General features: G+C 36.3%; 1 protein-coding gene across 1 annotated transcript; it reads left to right on the top strand.

Moving 5' to 3' along the window:
* Positions 1–2,038: 2,038 nt before the first annotated feature.
* LOC113049660 (monocarboxylate transporter 13) lies at positions 2,039–11,568 on the top strand. Its single transcript, XM_026212194.1, has 5 exons — positions 2,039–2,179; positions 4,433–4,662; positions 4,783–4,926; positions 7,435–8,202; positions 8,835–11,568. The coding sequence occupies exons 2-5, from the start codon at positions 4,461–4,463 to the stop codon at positions 9,020–9,022; spliced, it is 1,302 nt and encodes a 433-aa protein (XP_026067979.1). The 5' UTR covers positions 2,039–2,179; positions 4,433–4,460; the 3' UTR covers positions 9,023–11,568.
* The last annotated feature ends 9,952 nt before the right edge of the window (positions 11,569–21,520 follow it).

Here is a 21,520-nt window from a genome sequence, read left to right as displayed (position 1 = left end):
AAAGGAAAGCATTTCCTATGTTGCTGTGAAAGGACTTGCAGTGTGTGTATTCTGATCCGGCAGTCCCCCGGCGCTGTGGAATGGCAACAGTGTGCGTCAAACATAGACTTGACATTATCCACTTTCCTCTGGCTGGTACCAGTTTCCACCACACCGACTGACCCTATAAACTGACAGCGTGTTCTTGCACCAGTTTCTGAAATGAAAATGGTCGGAGTATCGCACACATAACTAGTTTGTGACAATTAAAGCCTGTTTATAAAAAAACATAATGAGCTTGCATGTCACACATTCTCCTATCATTATGTATGTACCAGTAATTTCCCCCAATTTTGGCATTCACATAGTCTTATTTTGAATCACTTTGATATAGAATGACTCATGTGAACGCATTTGCACCTCATAATTAGCTTTGCTAATAAAATCAAAAAACTTGAGTTGAGTTATAATGCCAGATACTATTAAACGCCCACAGCTTGAAATTAAAACTAGCTCAGATTAGGCTATCACTAACTGTCTTGAAGAGTACAGTTTTTTGCTATGTGAAACATAAGCAGCATCCTACGTTTTATATGCTGACAGTGTAACCAGTCTAATGCCGTTCAGAACAGTACAAACAACTATGTACTGATGTACTGTAATTATTTGGTCTTTTGTTTTTGTGTAAATTCCTTTCAGCGAATTAATAATTGCACATTTATGCAATATACAGCTAGAGATTGTAACACTAATATGTTTAAATGACTGTGAAATCTGTTAGGAAGTTGATTCATGGTTCGAATCTCTTACACAACCAGCTGATGTTTTAAAGAAATGGGTGTGGAATTTATATTACAACATTATTAAAGATTTATTGACCAGTTTAGGTTGGTTCGATGGACATCCATCATCCTTTTCTGTATTAATAAGATGTGTGACTTGAAGGATACTCCATGATACTGTACTAAGGAATAGACAAAGGGATGTTTAATGCAAACATTCAGTTTTCTTTTACACTAAGTGGCTGTAGTGTCATTTGAAATTGTTGCATAAACATCAGTGAAATCAGTCAGAAGAAAAATATGCCTGAGAGAATGAAATATGGCAAGTCTTTTACTGCTTAAGTAAAATCAATAGCCTAGTATGGATCTTTTACAGTCACAAGACTTTTCCACTCATCTGCCATGTTTATGGCCATTAAAGGGACAAAGTAAAGGCAGTGAATATAATAGCAAACAGAGATACCAAGACAAAATCAGTAATCTTTGGATTTGATCCAGAACGGGTCACAGAAAACAAAATATAATGGAGATTGGAGAAATCTGTCTTAAGTGCTGTTCGAATGTGATTAGTATTACCTGATGACCTCTTGTCATTGGTAATAAATGCAGAGGTTGTCTATGATCTAAATCCCATGTGAATCAGCCATGTCTGTAATTTGTCAAATAAAAATTCCCCACAAATATCCCACCAGTACAATGCAAATAGCCATATCTGTGATTTGGCCAGGATTTGCAATGGTCATATATAATTTTTTTAAGGTTTATGTTTCGTGTGCACCTTTTAATCCATCTTTCGTGAAGAATGGAGACTGCGTTAGGGGTTTTTGATAGCATTTTGGGTGCTGGGTCATATCACTATACACAACTGTACAGTTTGCAGAAAGCGAAAGCTGAAAGCTACCAGAAGGGTGCAAACAAAAAAGAATGATTAGATGGATATGGGCTTGTCCATAGGGAATTAATTGATTTGTTGCTTCTTAATCTGCTTGTTAAGTCCACCAGTTCTTGGTCCAAGCACTTTATCAGAATCCAAAAGCAAACAATACAGTGCTAATAGGCTACACTCATGGGGTACTATAAATCATAGCTTAATCTCAGTAGCAAACTTCATCTCTATAGCAAGCCCTGACTGTGATGAATATTTTATGAATCGCATTGAGTGAGTCTTGAGACTACCATACACTGACAGAAGCATAGCGTTAAAGGAATGAATGTAAATCCGGCTTGCCATCTGGAAGCGCGTTGAGCAGGAGGTCGGAAGGGGTGTGGCCAGCGTCTTGCGAGTTTATAAATAGAGCTTTTATCAGCGGCCTCAGAACACTGCTGCAAATGTTGTGCTGTGTCCCGCGATGAACAACATTAGGAGGACCTGACCGAGGGAGGACAGGACGAGAGAACAGGCTGGTCGCACCTCTGGAGTAAGTAATCTCCCTACATAGATGTAGAGCAGGATATTATTTTAAGACAACGAAAGCACGTGCATCATTAACCCTTGATAGAGAATTATCTAGCAGAAAGGCAGTCGAAAAACGATTAACAATTCACAAACACTGGCATATGATAAGCTATGCAGAATATATAAGGAACCGGGTTTGTTGCCAAACATTTTAGTCCAATGAATATTTGGGTTTATTTTTAAATAACCATTTATGTATAATAGTACACCAGTACATACTTCCTTGATATTCCTGAAGAATACCTTACTCCTGTCCTGAGAACAACATTAAGTCTTTCAGATAAAATCTACCTTCATCATAGAGCTGAGTCTTAGTCAGGGTTAATATAGCTAAAAATAAACAATATAAACGAAACGTTTTAGTTTGAAATAATATATAAAAACACTTCTATTGATTCTATTCTCTTCCATTGGTAATTTTTTGATTATTTACCAGGGAATCATGTTTCATAGTTTACCTTGATGTACTCAAATAGTTAAAACTAAAACTTAAATAAAAATGTATATAAACTATACGGATGTAAGACTAAAATGGCACAATGAATATATGTCAGTGGGGTTTTATTGTACCCACTTGTTTACTAAACAGCTATAGCAAAAATATACAATTATTGCCATTTTGAATGAAGTTAACTTTGCGTCCTGTAATATTTACATTTATTTCCTGTGATTTTCGACAGTGCTATATAATTCCAGTTCTCTTGTAAATACATGAAAATTTGCAGTTATTCTCTAAACTCAAAATTACTGCATTTTATTAAACATAGACTAGTTAAACAGTTTATTGCATAGTTTAATTAATACAAATAAAAGATTTCTGCCAATGTTACGTAATGGTTCTTTGTATCAATGGAATTGATAAACACAACACTGCTAGTTTTATGAGTCTGTATTTGAAGACAGTGATTCAGCATGCAACAACTAGATGCTGATGCAGACAGGTTCCTGACATGTTGGATGTATGCAACAATAGTGCAGAGCAGATACATGATGAAATACATGACTTTTCCCTTTAAACCTCAGGAGTGCCTGTATTTACTCTTTACACCCAGTCCTATAGATACTGTCAGAGTCTGCATCAACACATATCCATACAGTAATAGAACTGAGTGGATTAAAAGATAAGACTCGATTCTGTCAGCAGGGAAGCAAGTTGTTTGGAAAGGTGAAAATGGTCACATTCCTAGCTCCTGAATTGATTAAACTGAATGATATTAAGTAACCTTTTATTTGGACATCACATGGTTCTATAAGTGTTTGGAGGCTGCTGACAGTTTGATCGCTTCTTTAATACATCAACCTGTATTATGGGTGAGAAAACAAGTCAAGGACAAAGCTGTCATGAACTGTGCTGAAACATGAGTATGTTTGTCTGCTGCTAATGGCGTAAAGTCAGTGGCAGTGAAAGACTGGCTTAGTCCATGATCACATCAGGCAGGGCTGGGCAATGGAGCAGGCTTTGTGGGTCATGCTGTTGACGCACAAGATCTTATTATTTCTGGCATTTGCTACATATTTCCATTGTCAGCAGTGGTTCCTGTTAGATCTGTCTTCTTGGTTACTGCTTGTGTTTCTTTGTGCTGTTTCAAAGAGCGGATAGGTATTGAATAAAAGTTTAGCAGCTAGAATTTTTTGGTTACTGGTTTTATGCAATCTTTAAATGTTGGACTTTGTTGTTGTTGTTTTTTGTCACAACATGTTAATTTGCATAGTAAGGTGTGAAACAGGCTGAAAAGGTGCTGACGCAGATGCATTACAAATGGTTTCTCATGTTGATTTCAACTTCTAAAAAAAAAAAAAAATTATAATTTCAGTATTATTTTGTTGAAACATTTTAGATACAATATTGTGTAAATGCATAACCACTCAACCCAAAGTTTGGGATCAGTACAATTTATATAAAAAAAAGAAGAAAGTTTTTTTTTTCATCAAGGATGTATTAAATTGTTTGAAACTGATGGTACAGAAATGTGTAATGTTACAAAATATTTAAATCCTTTTCTAGTCCTCAAATAATTCCCCCCCAAAAAATGTATCAAAGTTAAAAAAAAAAAAAAAAAAAAAGATGATTAAAACTGTAAAATGAAACAAATATATAAATAAAAGCTAATTAAAAATATGAATAAACACTGTAGCAGTACTTAAATGATACTAAAAGAACACTGGTAAAAGGTCACATACCCTAATGCTGAAAATCTGTGATGATGTTTTACAGAAGGTGAGAGCCGACTGGCGGTCTCAGCATGGAGAGGTACTTGAGCGACCCGCCGGATGGTGGCTATGGCTGGGTCGTGGTCACCTCAGCCTTCTTCATCATGGGCCTCACCGCTGCGGTTTTTAAAAACTTTGGTCTGTTTTTCCTTGAAATCCAAAGTCACTATGATGTCCTTAACAGTACTACCTCATGGGTGACCTCAACCACTATTGCTGTGTTTCATTTGGGAGGTGAGGAATGCTTTCATGTACTTTTCCATATTGTTATCAACAGAAATCATATGAATACTTTCAGAACCGATAACTGACAGCAGACCTGCATAGTGAGACATGTTTTTCTCATCTGTTTAGCTCCTCTGGCCAGTGCTCTCAGTATGCATCTGTCCCATCGCACGGTTATCGTGGTCGGAGGGCTTCTGGCTACCTCAGGAATGATTATCGCCTCTTTGGACCTCAGCCTGCCTTGGATGTATCTGTCTATTGGTGTACTCCAAGGTAAGTTTAGTTTTCAGTAATTACCGTATTTTTCGGACTATAAGTCGCACCTGAGTATTATATAGACGGTTTCAACGGCAACAACATAAACAAACGTTACTGCGCATGAGCGCTTTTGTGGACCTGACTTAACTTCCGGTAGACTTCCAAATAGAATCAAATGACAACAGCCAAGTCCCTCTAGAGTAGATATTTTTTGATAACAAACTAAATGTTTGGTGCGTGGATCAGGCGGACTTAATGAAAATGCAAATTCATTATTTGCCAACAGGAGATGTTTTAAAGCATAGAGATAAAGCACGAGAAATAGAGGTTTCCCCAGTAACAGCTGTAAACAAAGCAGAGCTGGTACACTCATACGCTGCTTTATCAGGCATATAACATGCACGTCTTCCTTCAGAAATACAGCGATATAAAAACACCTGTGCCTCGTTTTGATATTTAAACATATAAATGTAAGGAATAATTATTATTAAACGTGCAGTAAGTAACGTTACTCATGTTTATTCAATGAAGCCTTTTTGAAAAAAGATCAGTTTTAAAATTGTGGCGAGTCTCCAAAAATAAATAAATGTATGAGAAACACACCCCGCAGCACAACCACCCCTGAGCCCAGCTTTAGTCTACTCATCACCTTTCCCTTTGTAGAAGGCACTGCAGCCAGACCGATATACACAACACAGACCGGAAGTTAACTTAGGTCCAGGCGCGTGCGCCCGATGAAACCGTCTATACCTGAGTATATTAGTCGCATCAGTCCAAAAATAGGTCATGATGAGGAAAAAAAAAATTACAAGTCGTACTGGACTATAAGTCGCATTTATTTAGAACCAAGAGAAAACATTACCGTCTACAGCCGCGAGAGGGCGCTCTATGTCTTCAGTGTAGACTACAGGAGCACTGAGCAGTATAGAGCGCCCTCTCGCGGCTGTAGATGGTAATGTTTTCTCTTGGTTCATTTCTCTCGGTTCATGTCAAATTAATTTTGATAAATAAGTCGCATCTGACTATAAGTCGCAGGACCAGCCAAACTATGAAAAAAAGTGTGACTTATAGTCCGGAAAATATGGTATGCAATACTGAAGTGCAGTATTGCACACAATGCTCTTTTTAACTAATAAAACAATTTTTTGGTAATACATGGGCATGAAAATCTTATATTGTGTTAAAAGTAACATGGTATCTTATTGTTATATTAATATGTTGTGTTTTTACAAACATTTATTTATTTATTTCTATGCACTACAAGTCAAAAGTTTGGGAACAGTAAGATTTTTTTAAATGTTTTTTTAAAGAAGTCTCTTCTCTGCTCACCAAGCCTGCATTTATTTGAACCAAAATACTGCAAAGCAGTACTGTAATATTGTGAAATATTTGTGTTATTTAAAATAATTGCTTTTTTATTTGAATGTATTTTAAATTGTAATATATTCCTGTAACCAAAACTACATTTTCAACATCATTACTCAAATCTTCAGTGTCACATCCTTCAGAAATCATTTGAATATGCCAAATTGCTGTTCAAGAGACATTTATTATTATTATTTTCAGTATTTAAAATCGTTGAATACATCTGGATTCTTTGATGAATAGAAATATCCAAAGATCAGCATTTATCTGAAATAAAAAGCTTTTGTAACATTATACAATATACCATTCAAAAGCTTGGATTTAGGGTTTTTATCTCTTTTTTTTTTTTTTTTTTTTTTTGTGGGAAAGAAATTATTGAAATTAATTATTTATTTTGCAAGGATGCTTTAAATTAATCGAGAGGGATGATAAAGACGTTTATAATGTTATAAAAGACATGTATTTTAGATAAATGCTGTTCTTCTGAACTTTATCCATCAAAGAAATCTGAAAAAATTCTTATTAGCATAACATAATAATAATAATAATAATAATAATAATAAATGTTTTGTTGATCAGCAGATCAGAATATTAAAATGATTCCTGAAAGATCATGTGACTGGAGTGATTATGCTAAAAATTCAGCTTTGAAATCAGAAATAAATTACATATCAAAATAGAAATATTTTTTTTTAAATAGAAAAAATATTTCAACATTTTACTGTTTTTGCTGTACTTTATATCAAATAAATGCAGGCTTTTGAGCAGAAGAGACTTCTTTAAAAAAACATTAAGAATCTTACTGTTCAAAAACTTTTGACTGCTACAGTCACTTGACACTGACGACTGTAGTTGCTTAAAATTCAACTATTGTAGCACAGGAATACATTATTTTAAAATATAATACATATTACATAATATATTACAAAATTGTATTATTGTATTACTGTATTTGGCTCAAATAAATGCAGCCTTGTTGATCATATGAGACTTCTTTCAAAAACATAAAAAATCATACCAGCTCCAAACTTTTTATTGATATTGATGGTTTTTAATTATTACTTTGATTATTGATTCCTTAATTTGTTGGCGCTCCTAGTTCTCCCTGTTTGTCTAGTGATGATTTGACCTCAGTGTGTTTTCTTTTTTGTGATCTAGGACTTGGCGTCTCATTTGCTTGGATACCAGCTAACAGCATGGTCAGCCATTATTTCAGACGCTGGCGTCCCATTGCCTATGCGATCGCTAGTTCTGGAGAGTGTGTCTTTGCCATGGGATTCAGCCCATTGTTCCAGTGGCTTATCGACAGCTATTCTTGGCAGGGGACTCTACTCATCATTGGTGGTCTTCAGCTGAATCTGTGTGTGTGTGGTGCTCTGATGAAACCCCTCCCAGCTGCAAGAACCTCTATCCAAGACAAACCGGTGTTTAAAGAAAGCAGAACATCAAATAAAGGCACTTTCCAGTGGTCCCTTCTACAGAGGCCTGAGTTGCTGCTATATATTGTGTTTGCCATCTTAGCGGCGGCGGGTTTCTTCATCCCACCTCTGTTTCTGGTGCCCTATGCCAGCAGTTTGGGCATGACACAGTACTGGGCGGCCTCGATTCTGTCAGTGCTGGCATTGGCAGACCTGCTGGGCAGACTAGCATGCGGGTGGCTGGCTAACCTGCGGCTGGTGAGAAACCTGCAGCTGCTGACCATGGTGGTCACTGCTCTGGGGGTGGTTCTGCTTCTGCTTCCCATAGCACAGTGTTACTGGAGTATCCTGGTCTTTGCTTCACTCTATGGCTTCCTGTTTGGCTGCGTGGTGGCCATCCATGTGACTACTATTGTAGATATTGTTGGACTGGAGGGCTTTGACAGCGCTCTAGGGCTCTTCATGCTGTTACGGAGCTCTGGAGGATTTGTTGGTCCACCTGCTGCAGGTCAGTGTGTGTTATTAACTGTCACGCATGTCAGACTAAAGGTGCGTTCACTCCAAGAGAGCTAACTATAAAGATAAAAGCTATATAAGTGTCCACAGCAATGGACGATAACATTCTGTTAACAAGCACAGTCTGCATGTTTCGGTTTAAATGTGTATAAATATATATGCGAAAGTTTGTGAACCCCTTGCCGAATCTGTGAAAATTTTAACAAAATAAGAGAGATCATACAAAATGCATATAATTTTTTCTTTTCTTTTTTTTAGTACTGTCCCAAGTAAAATATTTTACATAAACGGTGTTTATAGCTGAAGTCATTAAAATAACCCCCTTCAAAAGTTTGTGAACCCTTGGTTCTTAATACTGTGTGGTCACATGGATGATCTACAACTGTTTTTAGTTTTGTGATGGTTGTTCACGAGTCCCTTGTTTGTTCTGAAAACTGAGTTAAACTGAGCACTTTTTTGGGGCTGTAGAATTTTTTTATTATTATTATTATTATTGAGTTCTTTTGTTCCTAAAAGACTGTTATGATGGTGTTTTAGTTGGGAGGATACAGACACCGCTAACAGCAGGTGTTGTCTTTGTCTGTGTCAGCCGTCTCATGTTTCTTTTGTGTATCTGTGTCACAGGCTGGCTGGTGGACTGGACTCATGACTTCAGCGCTAGTTTCTACTTCTCTGGCCTCTGCCTTGTCCTGTCCGGGGTTTTCGTGGTGCTTGTTGACAGGCTGGTGAAGAAGAAAAAACTCAAACTACCAGATTCATGCACTGAGACTACCGATCATCCAATACTCAAGGCGGACGGTGCAGATGTTTAAAAGCCACACAAGATAATATTCCAGTGTTTTACTTTTGTTATATCATGACCTTTTGTTTATTTAAAGCCATATTATTACTTTTCAAAAAAGCAATAGGCATTTTGTTATCTCAACCTCTCACCCTATAACTTCCAGACAGAGAGATGTTAGTTAAAAGGTTAGTTCACCTAAAAATGAAAATCCTTACTCTCCTTCGAGGCATCCTAGGTGTATATGACTTTCTTCTTTCAGACGAATCCAATCGTAGTTATATAAAGAATTGTGCTGTTCTAAGTGTTATTGTGGTGGGTGGACAGTCCACAAGACGTCAAATAAAGAGCGCACATCCATAATAAAACTTGCCTCACATTACACCGGAGCATGAATAAAAGGCCTCCTGTATTGAATCAATGCATTTTTGTAAGAAAAACATATTTCATAAGGTTATATTTCAAATGTAATAAACACTTTCTCTCACTCCTGTAATCTGTCGTACACCGAAGCCGTTCTTGGTGGATGATGTAGGACATATGTGCAGCGCGCCTCTGAGATATGCTGGTCTCACGAGTTTAGTACATTTCTGTTTGTCAAGATGTTCAGGAAAAGCCCAACTAGTAAAATCCTTACAGGTTTATTTTTTTTTATCTGTGTTTGCGCTCAGGTGACTGCATATAATGAGCTCAGATATGGGAAAGACTGTGCCTTGCCTTAGTTTCATAAGGATTACATAATCAGATAATAATAGTTTTCGATTTTAATTTGTTCATTTAAAAGTAGACACAAGCTTTATTTCTCATGTCTCGGTGTCAAATTTTCTCTGAGTTTGTGATGTGTAGAAAGTTGCTCATGGCAGAAAGTGCACCCTGTTTGTTTTGTTTATTTTGCAAAAGCACAATGTTTTGTTGTTATTGTCAGTATTCACAAATAAAATGATTCCCTTTTTAGATTCGATTGATTTTAGTCTTATCTGTATCTGAGTATTTAAAGTTTCTCTGTGAATCAGGAAAAAGTGAATGAGATGGCACGCAGAGGGTTAAACACTGCATTCAATTTTATCTTTAGACTGTAAATTTAGATTTCAAATTCAATATTGATTTTAGAACTGTTGGAATAATTTAGTGTATGTAATTCAAGTACATTATAAGTAACTGTAATTAAATTACTTAAAAATGAGCATTTACCCCTTACTTTACTTTTTCAGTGGATAAGTAATTTAGTTACAGTAATGCGTTACACCCAACACTGGTCTGAAAGAAGAAAGTCTGATACACCTAGGATGTGAGTAAAACACAGGCTCATTTTATTTTGGGGTGAACTAGCCCTTTAACACTTGTGACACCATTGTAGCCACTTTTCAAGCCACTAAATGTTTGCAGACCATGACAAGAAATGTAGCATTCAGAAGTTTTTCTGCCCATGGAAATTATTGAAGAAGCACTGCTGATGCAGCTGCTTATTATTTAATCACTTACAGAACAAGCATTCATGTATGACTACTTTATCTGAAAAAAAAAAGTATCTGAAAGCAATGTAAATAGTCAAATTATTTAGTTTGTGCGCATTACAGATACTACAAATTACATGTGCATATAGGCTCATACAGTGGCTCCAAAAAAAGTGGCATCTGCAAACAAATAATATCCTTAAGGTAATTTTTTCCCCCATTGTTTTAATTAAAATGTTACAAACTTCTTTCTATGAAGTGTATTTGTATTAAAATACATTTTCTTTTAACTGATGTTTTTACATTCATTAGTGTCCAAATACTTTTTTGGGTTACCGTTTTGTTTCAGAAACCCACAAAGAACAAAGCCACGAGATGAGTTCATGGTTTTAATCAGGTGCTGATAAATATCTCACTGTTTAAATGAGTCTTGTTTTTTCATTGCGTAATACCACATTTCTGTGAGTTTGTCGAGCAGTTCCTGTCTACTCTGTATGTGTGGCGTACACGCGTGCACACACACAGCTTTGGAATCACAAAGATGCCTTAGAAATGAAGAAATCTGCTTATATTGGCAAATGTGTTTTACAAAGAATTTGCAACCTTGAACCTCAAAATGACAGCCAGACAAATAATTGTGTGCACTGAAGTCTTGTTCCAGAATTCTGTTCAATGTTCAGGTTTATAAAAAACACACACAGACACACTTTTACTGTTTATATCACATCTGATGATTTTATTAGTCTACTTGTCAGACAGTTCTGATATAAATGTGCCATATATGGTGGAATCCTGTTAATGTAATAGCATTTCAGTGTGTTAGAACTTCCCCATATGCATGTATGAAAGATAAACAGCGGTGTTTTACTGTGGTTTATTGTGTAAGTCATGTCATAGTTTGCGGGGATGGATTTGCCTGTTTATGTGCGCTGTGTCTGAATTTGTGGTGATGACAAGACTGCCTTAATTGCAAGCAACAATCGGGGAACTACTATTTATTTGAATGTGTAGCAATAAATTAATTAGCAGTATAAAAATCATTTTTTAGGTCTATCAGAAGAGATTTATTTCTGAATGGCAGGGTTTAAGAGGATCTGTGAGTGGAATAAAGGTCATTGGTTCAGACATTTGTTCAGAACTTTAATTACATGCAAGAATTATATTGTTGACAGCATTGTTTTTTTAGGCCTATTTGAGGTATTTAAAATATCTCTTTTCACATCTGTGAAACATTTTCCTGTAAAATAAAAAAAAAATTATTGTCTAGTAAGCACCACCAAACACTGGCATGTTATCTATAATGTAGTCAAGCGAAGCACTGGACGTTTACACTGGGAATTGTGAAAAATAATTTGTGAATCCAGTGATTATCATCAACCTATTATTTTACAGGGTGATTCTATAACTGGAGGTACATTCAACATTTCGTAGAGTTAAGAAAAAAACTGTCCACTAAAATAGATTATTTCCAGTATCTTATTAAAAACATATTCAATTTTAATGATTGAGTGCCTGCCAAACACAAGTTCCTTCCTTTTTTCTTTTCTTTTTTACTTTTAATTAAATAAAATAAAAAGATGTCTTTATGGTATTGTTTGTCAACTCTGTTCCGGACAAATTAGGCAGTGTAGAAATAACAATAAATCATAAAAGTAAAAGTCCTTCTTGTATCATAAGTTTCCAACATCTGGAACAGAACTGACAGAATTATCCTCTGGATTGTAGATTATGTTACACTATTGCCAGCATTGTTACTCAGCATTGTAACCTTGGTAAAAGAGTTTGATGGTAATTAGGGGTTCAAGCACGCAGTGCTGAAACCCTATTGTAATTGTTAAGATTTTTATTATTATTATTATTTTTCCGCCTTAAAACTGAACGTGCAGCCCAAACCGTAAGGCCTAGAGAGCTGAAACTTGGTCAGATGGTAGTAGTCTTGCTCGCTACTCAGATACAAAGAACCGGCCCAATCGGCCTAACGGGGGCGCTACAGCGCAAAAAACTAAAATTTTTGACATTTTTGGCAGCAGGTCGTAAACCGTTAGCCGTAGACTCAAAAACATGGCATCATTGCAATCCTTGGGTTAGCCCAAACAAAAGTGCACAGCGCCTTTTTTTGCTCTACGACGCACCGTTTTCTCGCAAAATCGAGCTATATCCGAAACCTACTTTTGCGAACTAGTCCTAGGATTTTCAACCAATCGGAACGAAACCACTGCAGAAATATTCCCTGGACACTCAATATAAATAATTATCAAAACAAAGTTGAAATTTCGATTCTTACGCGAAACAGTACGCCAAAAAGCGTCTATGCTAACGTTAGCCAAATGTTATTTTGACTATAACTCTTGAACGGAATGAGATATCTTGACCAAACTTGGTACACATATGTATGAGCTCAATCTTTGGTCAAATAAAAAAAAATTGCGCATCTCTGCCACTTGGGGGCGCAATAAGATTTAAAAAACACATAAATGGCTATAACTAGGCAACCGTTGGCTCGATCGACTTGAAAATTGGTATGCAGTGTCTTGGTCTGAAGGGGCACAAGTACCTATGAGGACATTTGCATATCTCAAAAAACATGGCTGCCATTGGCCAAACAATTTTAAGCACCTATTTGAAAGGGTTAACGGATGTTGTTCGGAACAAAACTCGCTGGGTACGTTCGACTCATGAACCTTAAGGTCTGTAAAAATTTTGAAAGAAATCGGCCACTAGTTGGCGCTAACGAGTTTTATGGCTCTGTAATCACGTGGTGTTTCACATATCAACACAATATGCATATCATTTGATAGATCCCCTCATAATGCACAACTTTGCCTCAAGAACTATTGCTGTCAATCAAATCGTTCAATTGTTATTCACAAATATGTTAAAAAACTACTTTTGCGAACTAGTCCTAGGTTTTTTGTCCGATCGGAACCAAACCACTGCAGTAATATTCTGTGGACTGTCTAGATCAATAATTATCAAAAAAATGTTCAATTTTGTACTTTGGTTAGCGTTAAATGGGTAATTAAGAAAAGGGGTGTGCCCAAACATACCCCAAAGCCTATAAAACCTAAACGAAAACTCAAAACTTTATGAAACGTGGTGAGAACATGTAACAGGTAACTTTTAACAAGCATGCAAAGTTTCATGGAGATCGCACCATAGGTGGCGCTGTAACAGTAGAAAAGGTCTCAAAACACAAGATTTATATGGTAAATGGCCTCAAATTGTTTGAAAATGCTCATATATTCACTCAAAAACACTAGATCTTCATATCATATGATAGATCTCCTCATTCTGAACAACTTTGCCTCTGGGACCAATGTTGTCAATAAAGCTGTTAATTAAATATTCAAGATTATTTCAAAAAGTTACTTTGGCAAACTAGTGATAGGGTATAAGCTGAAAATCAATAAAACCACTGAAGTACAATTCTCTAGACTCTGAAGGTCAATAATTATCAAAAACATGTTGAACAGTTGCATTTGGACAACATAAACCAGTAATTTTATAATATGTTATTTGCATAGTGTACACTAAGGCCTATTAATACAAACAGAAAGCCCACAAATTATCAAAACTGTGTAAAATAATGCATAATTTCATTCTAAACAAGCATGCAAAATTTAAGAGAGATTGGTCAAAAAAAATAACAACACTATAACAGTTATATTTAAAAACACAGTGTTGCTTGAGTAAATGCAATTTAGAACCACTAGATGGCAGCGGGAGACCACTAATGGGCTCATTCAGCAAAGTTGAACAGTACTGTTGAAAGGATTCATTAATTCATGCCAAAACATAAAAAAAATTAACTGTTATAACATTTTAAATCTCATTGAGTCAATGTTTTCCATTTTGTTCATACAGATATATCAGTTTTTACAATTTTGCCACATTGTGATTACAGTTTAACCTGAAAATGACATCTAAACTGTTAAAAACTAGTTTAATCATTTAATTTCAGTGTTTGTGTCTGTCTGCCAGCCTATTCTTCATTTTGGATGTCTTTAACTGTCATCCATGCATCCAGGTTAGCCAAGACCACCTCAGAGGCCTTAAATGCTTGAACCCCGTAAAATGCTGCTTGCAGCTTTAATTTTATTCTGTTTTTGCCAAAACCTCCACTTGCTAGTATAAATGATAAAAACACACGGCACTAATGAAATCATGATTAAAAGACCTTTAAGGGTGCTTTCACACTTGGTTCACTTGTCTGGTCCGAACCCGAGTTCGGTTGCTCTCCCCTCCCTCTGCCCCCGCTGTACTGTGTTCATATTATAATATTTGAGTCCAAACCGCGGATCGCTTGCGTCATCGAGCCAGCAGCTGTTTACCCCGTTGCTTGGTAACGACAGCACAGGAGAAAGCGGCAAATGTATAAAATTACTCTCTGCTCTTTTATGTATTATGTTTTTGAACTGTTCGTTTTGTTTATAAAGCTTTGGTACATAACGGCACTTGCGTCTGTCTTACGAATGTAATGAAAATGTTCTAAAGAACGTTTAAGGCAAACATAAATGAGATGTACAGCTCTCTGCTTGCAGTGCGTCAGTCAGGCTCATCAGGAAAGTGAGTGAAACACACATTTTCATCAAATAATTTCGTCTTTAAAAGAGGTTCACTTCCGCGATTTGGTACGATTGCGTTCAAATAAGCAGCGAATCGTACCAGAGTTTACATGAAGCGTACCCCAGACCACCGTTTTTAAGCGGACTCGGGTAACGTTATGGTTCGTGGGTGCGCATCCGAGTACGGAAGACAGTGTTCACATCATCCAAACGAACCGAACTCTGACATCAGTCGAACCCGGGTGCGCAACAAAAGTGCTAGTGTGAAAGTAACCCAATGTGTGATCAGTATTACACTTCGTTTTCGTTTTGATATTGTGGTAACAGCATTGAGTTTCTTCAAAATAACACTTTTTAGATTATTCTCACAGAGAAAGCACACATGTGCTTCAGATCTTATCAGTGAGGGAAAGTGACATCATTTCCTGTATCTTACTTAGTTGTGGGAGATAACATTTTTATAAGAGGGAAAAAAAAGTGACTTTTAAACAATTTAATGTCGTTGTTTTTTAAGAATTAAGTTAGTTTATAGGGCTTTTATAATAAAACGAATGAAATATTACAAAAAGTACAGTAAAATATTTTGATTACACAATGATATGTGATGGAAAAAATGCATTGACTAATTCGGACAACAAGAAATCATGATTTTGAGCTATTTAAGACACTTTTTAAATATTATTATATTATATTATATTATTGTTTTTGACTTTAACATCATGTTATTCATAAATAATAAGTAACAAATAATTAAAATGATTAAAAATATAACTTTAAAAAAAAAAAAATAATAATAATAATGACGTCGGACACCAAATGTACCTGCAATCATGGAATCCCCCACATGCATAAGGGGAGGATCCTCAGAGATCAAGTTCAAATTCAAGTTTAAGTTGCTTTATTGGCATGACATTTGACTTACAGTATTGTCAAAGCATTTAAATACAGAATAAAATAGAAAATATGATATACATCAAAATAAAAGGAGACAATGAGTAATGAATGAGAGAAAAATAGATCAAAACAATACAATACAAAAAAATAAAATAACAGCAGATATTTCTAATATTAATAATAGTAATTATTATATACAATCAAGAATATCAAATAATGTTGTTTAATACAATAAATTATCCATTTCATATGGTGTTTATGGTGTATAAATATTTTGCAGCTAGTTTGACTGCCATCTCATTCTCTCCAAGTATATAGTGTAGTTTCTCTGAGTCATTTAGAGACAAGAATGAACGATTCAATGCTTCAAATTGTGGGAAGAATGTTTCTGTTGAAGTGCTGTATTTGGGGCAGATGAGAAGGAAGTGTTTCTCTGATTCAGCTCACAGTGTTTGCATAGTTTCTGTTCTCTCGCTATCCAGGATATTTAATGTCTACCTATCTCTCTATTTCCAAATCATGATAACGGAGTTGATATTTTGAAAGGATTTGTCTTTCTTTTAATTGCTTGATTGATAAGTAATTTGCCAATTTTGTGGTTCTGTTTAGGGCCGAATAACACTGGAGTTTGGTTTGGAGGTCAAATTCATTTTGTAATTTTTCATCATAATTATACTTCAGATTTTTGCAGTTTGTTTATGAATTTTGGAGTTGTGATTGGAGTCCGACTCAGTTTGAGTTCATTAGTTGAAGCATGAGTGTATTTAGAGGATGAGACACTGTGGGGGGATTCATTGGCGATGAGGGCTTTATATTGAACAGATTCAGTGTCAGATTGAGTCAGGTGATGATAGAACTGAACAGCTCTTTTTCATTTCAATGTGTAAGGGGTATAAGCCCAGTTCAGCCCTGCAGGCAGTATTAGAAGTGCTTCTGCTTACCCTCTGGATGTTTTTGGCAAATTCCAGTTGTGTTTTTTCTATTCAACTTTTTTCCCAGTTTTCAAATGTGAATATTGGTCTCCAGATTTCACTCCCATAGGATTGGTTTGATGGTTGCGTGATATGATTTAATCCATGTTCTAATTGGTAGTTTTAATTGGCCAAATCGTGCTTTTATAGCATAAAATGCCCTCCGTGTCTTCTCATTCAAGCCCTTCGCAGCCAGACTGAAGCCCCCTGATACTGAGATCTGGATGCCCAGCTAGTAACTGCTGCTTTGCTCGAGGACTTCCGTAGTATCTGAACTGGTATCTGTTTCCCTGAGACCTGGCCTTCTTCTGGAACACCATGACCCTGGTTTTGCCCAGGTTGACCGTCAGTGCCCCAGTACTGTTCCAGCAGGGCCAGGCTGTGCTGGAGACCCTCGGCTGTGGGAGACAGCAGAACCAGGTCGTCTGCATACAGCAGGCATTAGACTTCAGAGTCGTGCAGAATGAGCCGGGGATGCTGCCGGAGCGCTCCAGAGCTTCTGCCAGCTCGTTGATGTAGATGTTAAACAGTGTTGGGCTCAGACTGCATCCCTGCCTCGCTCCACGACCCTGCTGGAACAACGCTGTTCGCGCATTTACTGTTTTTATACATGGATGTGATAACATCAAATGTTTTTCCACCAATGCCAATTTGTAATCATTTGTATAGTAAACCTTTGTGCCAAATAAGAGTCGAAAGCTTTTTTTTTTTTTTTTGAGTGTGAAGAGAATAGATGTACCTTGTTTTGGTAAAAAGCCAATTTGTGATTTATTTAGGATGTTGTGTCTTGTGAGGAATGTTCGGCTGTTTATTATATTGCACAACAGTTTTGCTAGGTTACTGCCCACACAGACAGTAATTACTGGGATCCAGTTTATCTCCTTTTTTTATATATTTCAGTGTGATCAGTCCTTCAGACCATGCCATATCATCTGCCATATCATTTCTTCATATCATCTAGTTTTCTCTGTGTTTTAGTTTGGGGCTGGTTGAGGTCTGATTCTTGTGTTTGATAAAGAGTTTTAAAGTAAGTGCTCCAGACTGTGTGGCTCTGGGGGAATGTGTCTGATTTGGGGCTTTCACATTTTTTTTTTTTAGATTCCAGAAATTGTTTTGGTCTATTTATTGATCAATTTCATCAATTTTAGCTTCATAATATTGATCTCTTTTGTTACAAATAAGATTTTTTAATTTTTCAAGCAGCTGGAGTAGGCAAGGCGTAGCGTCTGATTGGCCGGTTCTTTACGTTTTTTTTTTTTGTTAGCAAGTTGTCAAAGTTCTTTCCTGAGACATTTGCATTCATTATCAAACCACATATTCTTTTTTATTTTTGGTTTGTTTAATCTATGTTTGTTTGGTTGTTTAATGTTAGATATAGTGGCAAAAGTTTGAAATATATAATTAAGAACAGACGTTTATTCCGTTATTATCTGGAGTGAAATTTGTGGACATAAAGTTGTCCAGTATTTTTAGTATTGCAGTGCTGCTCGTGTTTTCTTTGAATTGTTCAGCGTTAGATTGGTTCCAGTTGAGTTTTGGTTTTAAGTGGGAACAGTTTTTCATGTTTGAGGGGGAAAGGACTGTTTTGGAGTGGTCAGAACTGGGAAGTTGAGGTCTAACTGTAAAGTTGTTAATAAAATATAGGTCAATGTCTGTAATTGAATAATCGACTACGCTGGCTCCTAATTTGGAGCAGTAAGTTAATCTAACAAAAGAATCTCCCCTGGTTCTGCCATTTATGATGTACAGCCCTAGACCTTTACAAAGCTTTAACATCTGCTTCCCATTTATGTTGATTACATTGTCACAGCTGGCTCTCGGAGTAATGACTGGTGTTGACTGAGACACAATGTCGCCAAAAATGTGAGCATTATCTGTGGTATTTATATAATCAATTTCACTCCCAGTCCTTGCATTTAGGTAAACCACAAATGAGAATATTTCCTTTGGATTGAAAGTGCAGGATGTCTCTTTGCAGCTGGAGAAAGCTCTCTTCTTGGTAGTAGGGAGAATCATGAAGCGGAATATAAACAGCACAGAGGTAGAGATTACTCTGTGGCCAAATCAGTGATTTTTCAGTTTTGACCGTTTTAATCAGGTGTTTTAGATTATCCTTGTGCCATTTAAGTATGTATATTCCAACAGCTAATTTTAAACTTAACTTAACTTAAAATATCTAGTGAAGTGTGTGTGTATATTACTCTTGTACATTATTTAACAAGTCTGGAGCAGAGGACGTTGAGCAGGTGTCTTATCTGATGGAGTTCAGCACCTTTCTTGTTAAGGTGTAGATAGTCATTCATATGATGAGGCCGGATGTCTTATGCTATGCCAGGTGAACACTTGGAATGAGTGCACTGGTTCTGGAAAGTTCTACGTTGTTTCCATGGATCACCTGAAAGGGCACATCACTCCATTTGCCCCTGTGTGGATTATGATGTGCTTGTACGTTTCATTCAGATTTTTATCAGATAAGATCTGAAGAGCCTTGCTATGGTTTGGGCACCACATTTCTGTGGTTTCATTTTTGGAAACAAGAGTTTCTCGTTTACATATTTTCCATTAGAGCTTCTGCTTGGGTGGAGTTGTGTGGAGCGGCGCTGTGAGGAACTGATGAAGAGTGAGGCTCGTCCACTGCAGGTGACTGGTGATCGTCAGTTGCGGTCTCTAGACAGGTTAAGTGTTTAGCATGAGATCCTTTGGAAGATAAATCATGAAGTAGTTGTTCCTTCATGCTATTTAGAAGTTCATCTCTTCAAGCCATATGCCATAAGGAGCTGTTCTCAATGTAGAAGAGCAGGTTGGTCACTGAATTGCGGTCATAGTCAGCAAACAATGCTGCAGCCATTGCTGATTTAAGAATGTAAACAAATAACTGAAATAACGGTCTTTTTATTTGTTTTTGAGAGTTTTTCTGTAAACTATGTACAAATATTGATCAAAATGTCCACAATATTAAAATATTTATCGACATATGTGCATAAACAGTACAAGACCAAAATGACCATCCTCATTGACGCTGCCAAAAACCTTCCAAAATATTCTTCCTGAAGTAAATTAAATTAAATTACTGATTGTTTCAAAAATTGTTCTTTCCTTACTTTCAAGGACTCTTCCTTATTTGTTTCTGCTTGATGTCTGATATTCTCCTTTGTTTCTCTGAGGGTTTAGTCCATGGATAACTTCATCCAGGTCTTTGTTCTTGAAGCGTCTCAGTTTGAGAGCTTTTCTCTCTGTGGCTTTGAGTTGCTCTCATGATTGTCTTCTGTTGTTTTTTCTTGTTTAAAATTTGTCAGAACTCAATGTCTGTCTTGTTTTAAAATAACATTGAAAGTTGAATAATAAGGAGCTCATCTTGTTGCTGCTGCTGCTACTCAACGGTCTCTCTCTCTCTCTCTCTCTCTCTCTCTCTCTCTCTCTCTCTCATCACTAGATGGCAGCAGGGCCCTATTAACCATCGGGAGGGGGCCGTGATTTGCTGTGAAGTAGATTGATGAGTTCTGATCGCCAAAGCCACCACGCCTCTCTCGTATTAGAAATTGACATTTGAAATTGAAACGTTAATTTTGAATTTGGTTTACTAATCAAATGCATTTATTCAATATTTACTTAGTAAAATCTGCTGTAAAGGGTGATTATTTAAGCCCACTGAAATGCTTGAATGCAGACACATCAGTATCATCTTAGGTTAAAAAATAAATAAATAATAAAAAAGAAAATTTAAAAAAAAAGAAAACCAAATAACTTTAATTTAAAAAATATATATTAAAATGCTACGCATTTAGCCCTGTGTGATGTCTGTTTTTATATTGTTTATCAACAGTATAAATTATCATATTGCTTGGATTAACTGGCTGAGTAGGCGGATATGAATGTTTCTTCATAACCATACTGAAAATAAGTAAATATTGCTAGCTAATGCCAACTGTCTAGCTCACAAGCTTGCTGGTGCTAAGTTGAGGTCATTTTTAGATATAAAGTCCAAATATAATTTTATTCAACCATGTTTATCCCTTTTCCCATTCCAGTGTTGGGTAACTGAAAGTTATGAAGAAAAAAAAAACAGTGGAGGAATCACCCCAGTCCTCTGCTCCAGAAAATGCAACCACCACTTAGTTTGACCACTTAAAGAAATTATTTAGAAAAGCATGATGGGAAGCAATAAATGTCTTTAGGAGAGGGCCTGGCTAAAACAACAAACAAAACAGCAGCTGACTAACAGGAGGAGCACTAAATAATCTATCCGAGTAAAAGAAAAGAATTCAACAACAAAAGCTCTCCTCATCTTCTTCACTGACCAAAAATGGGGATAACATGCGTACAAAAAAAAATATACCTCGACCTACAGCTTCCAAAACTAACCATAAATCAAATAAAGTAAACGGATGTACCTTTAATACCTTAACAAATTAAATGAAAGAAAATAAAAGAAAGGATGTGATCTTCAGAACATGGTAACTAGTAATTATCAAAGTGGGAAGTGATGCCCTCTGGGGGCATTTGGCCAGGGGTGTTTAGACCACAGACAAGGTTTGAGAAGGAAAAAATCATGAAAATATAATTATATTTTCCTTTATATGTTCTTTCTAACTTCGAGCTTATTCTCATGTCATATATAACTGTGATATTCTCTATATCTTGACTC

Source organism: Carassius auratus, chromosome 30, assembly GCF_003368295.1.
Source record: "Carassius auratus strain Wakin chromosome 30, ASM336829v1, whole genome shotgun sequence".
Lineage (NCBI taxonomy): Eukaryota > Metazoa > Chordata > Actinopteri > Cypriniformes > Cyprinidae > Carassius > Carassius auratus.
The sequence above is the reverse complement of the archived record's forward strand: the minus strand, read 5'-3'. Positions and strand labels throughout refer to the sequence as shown.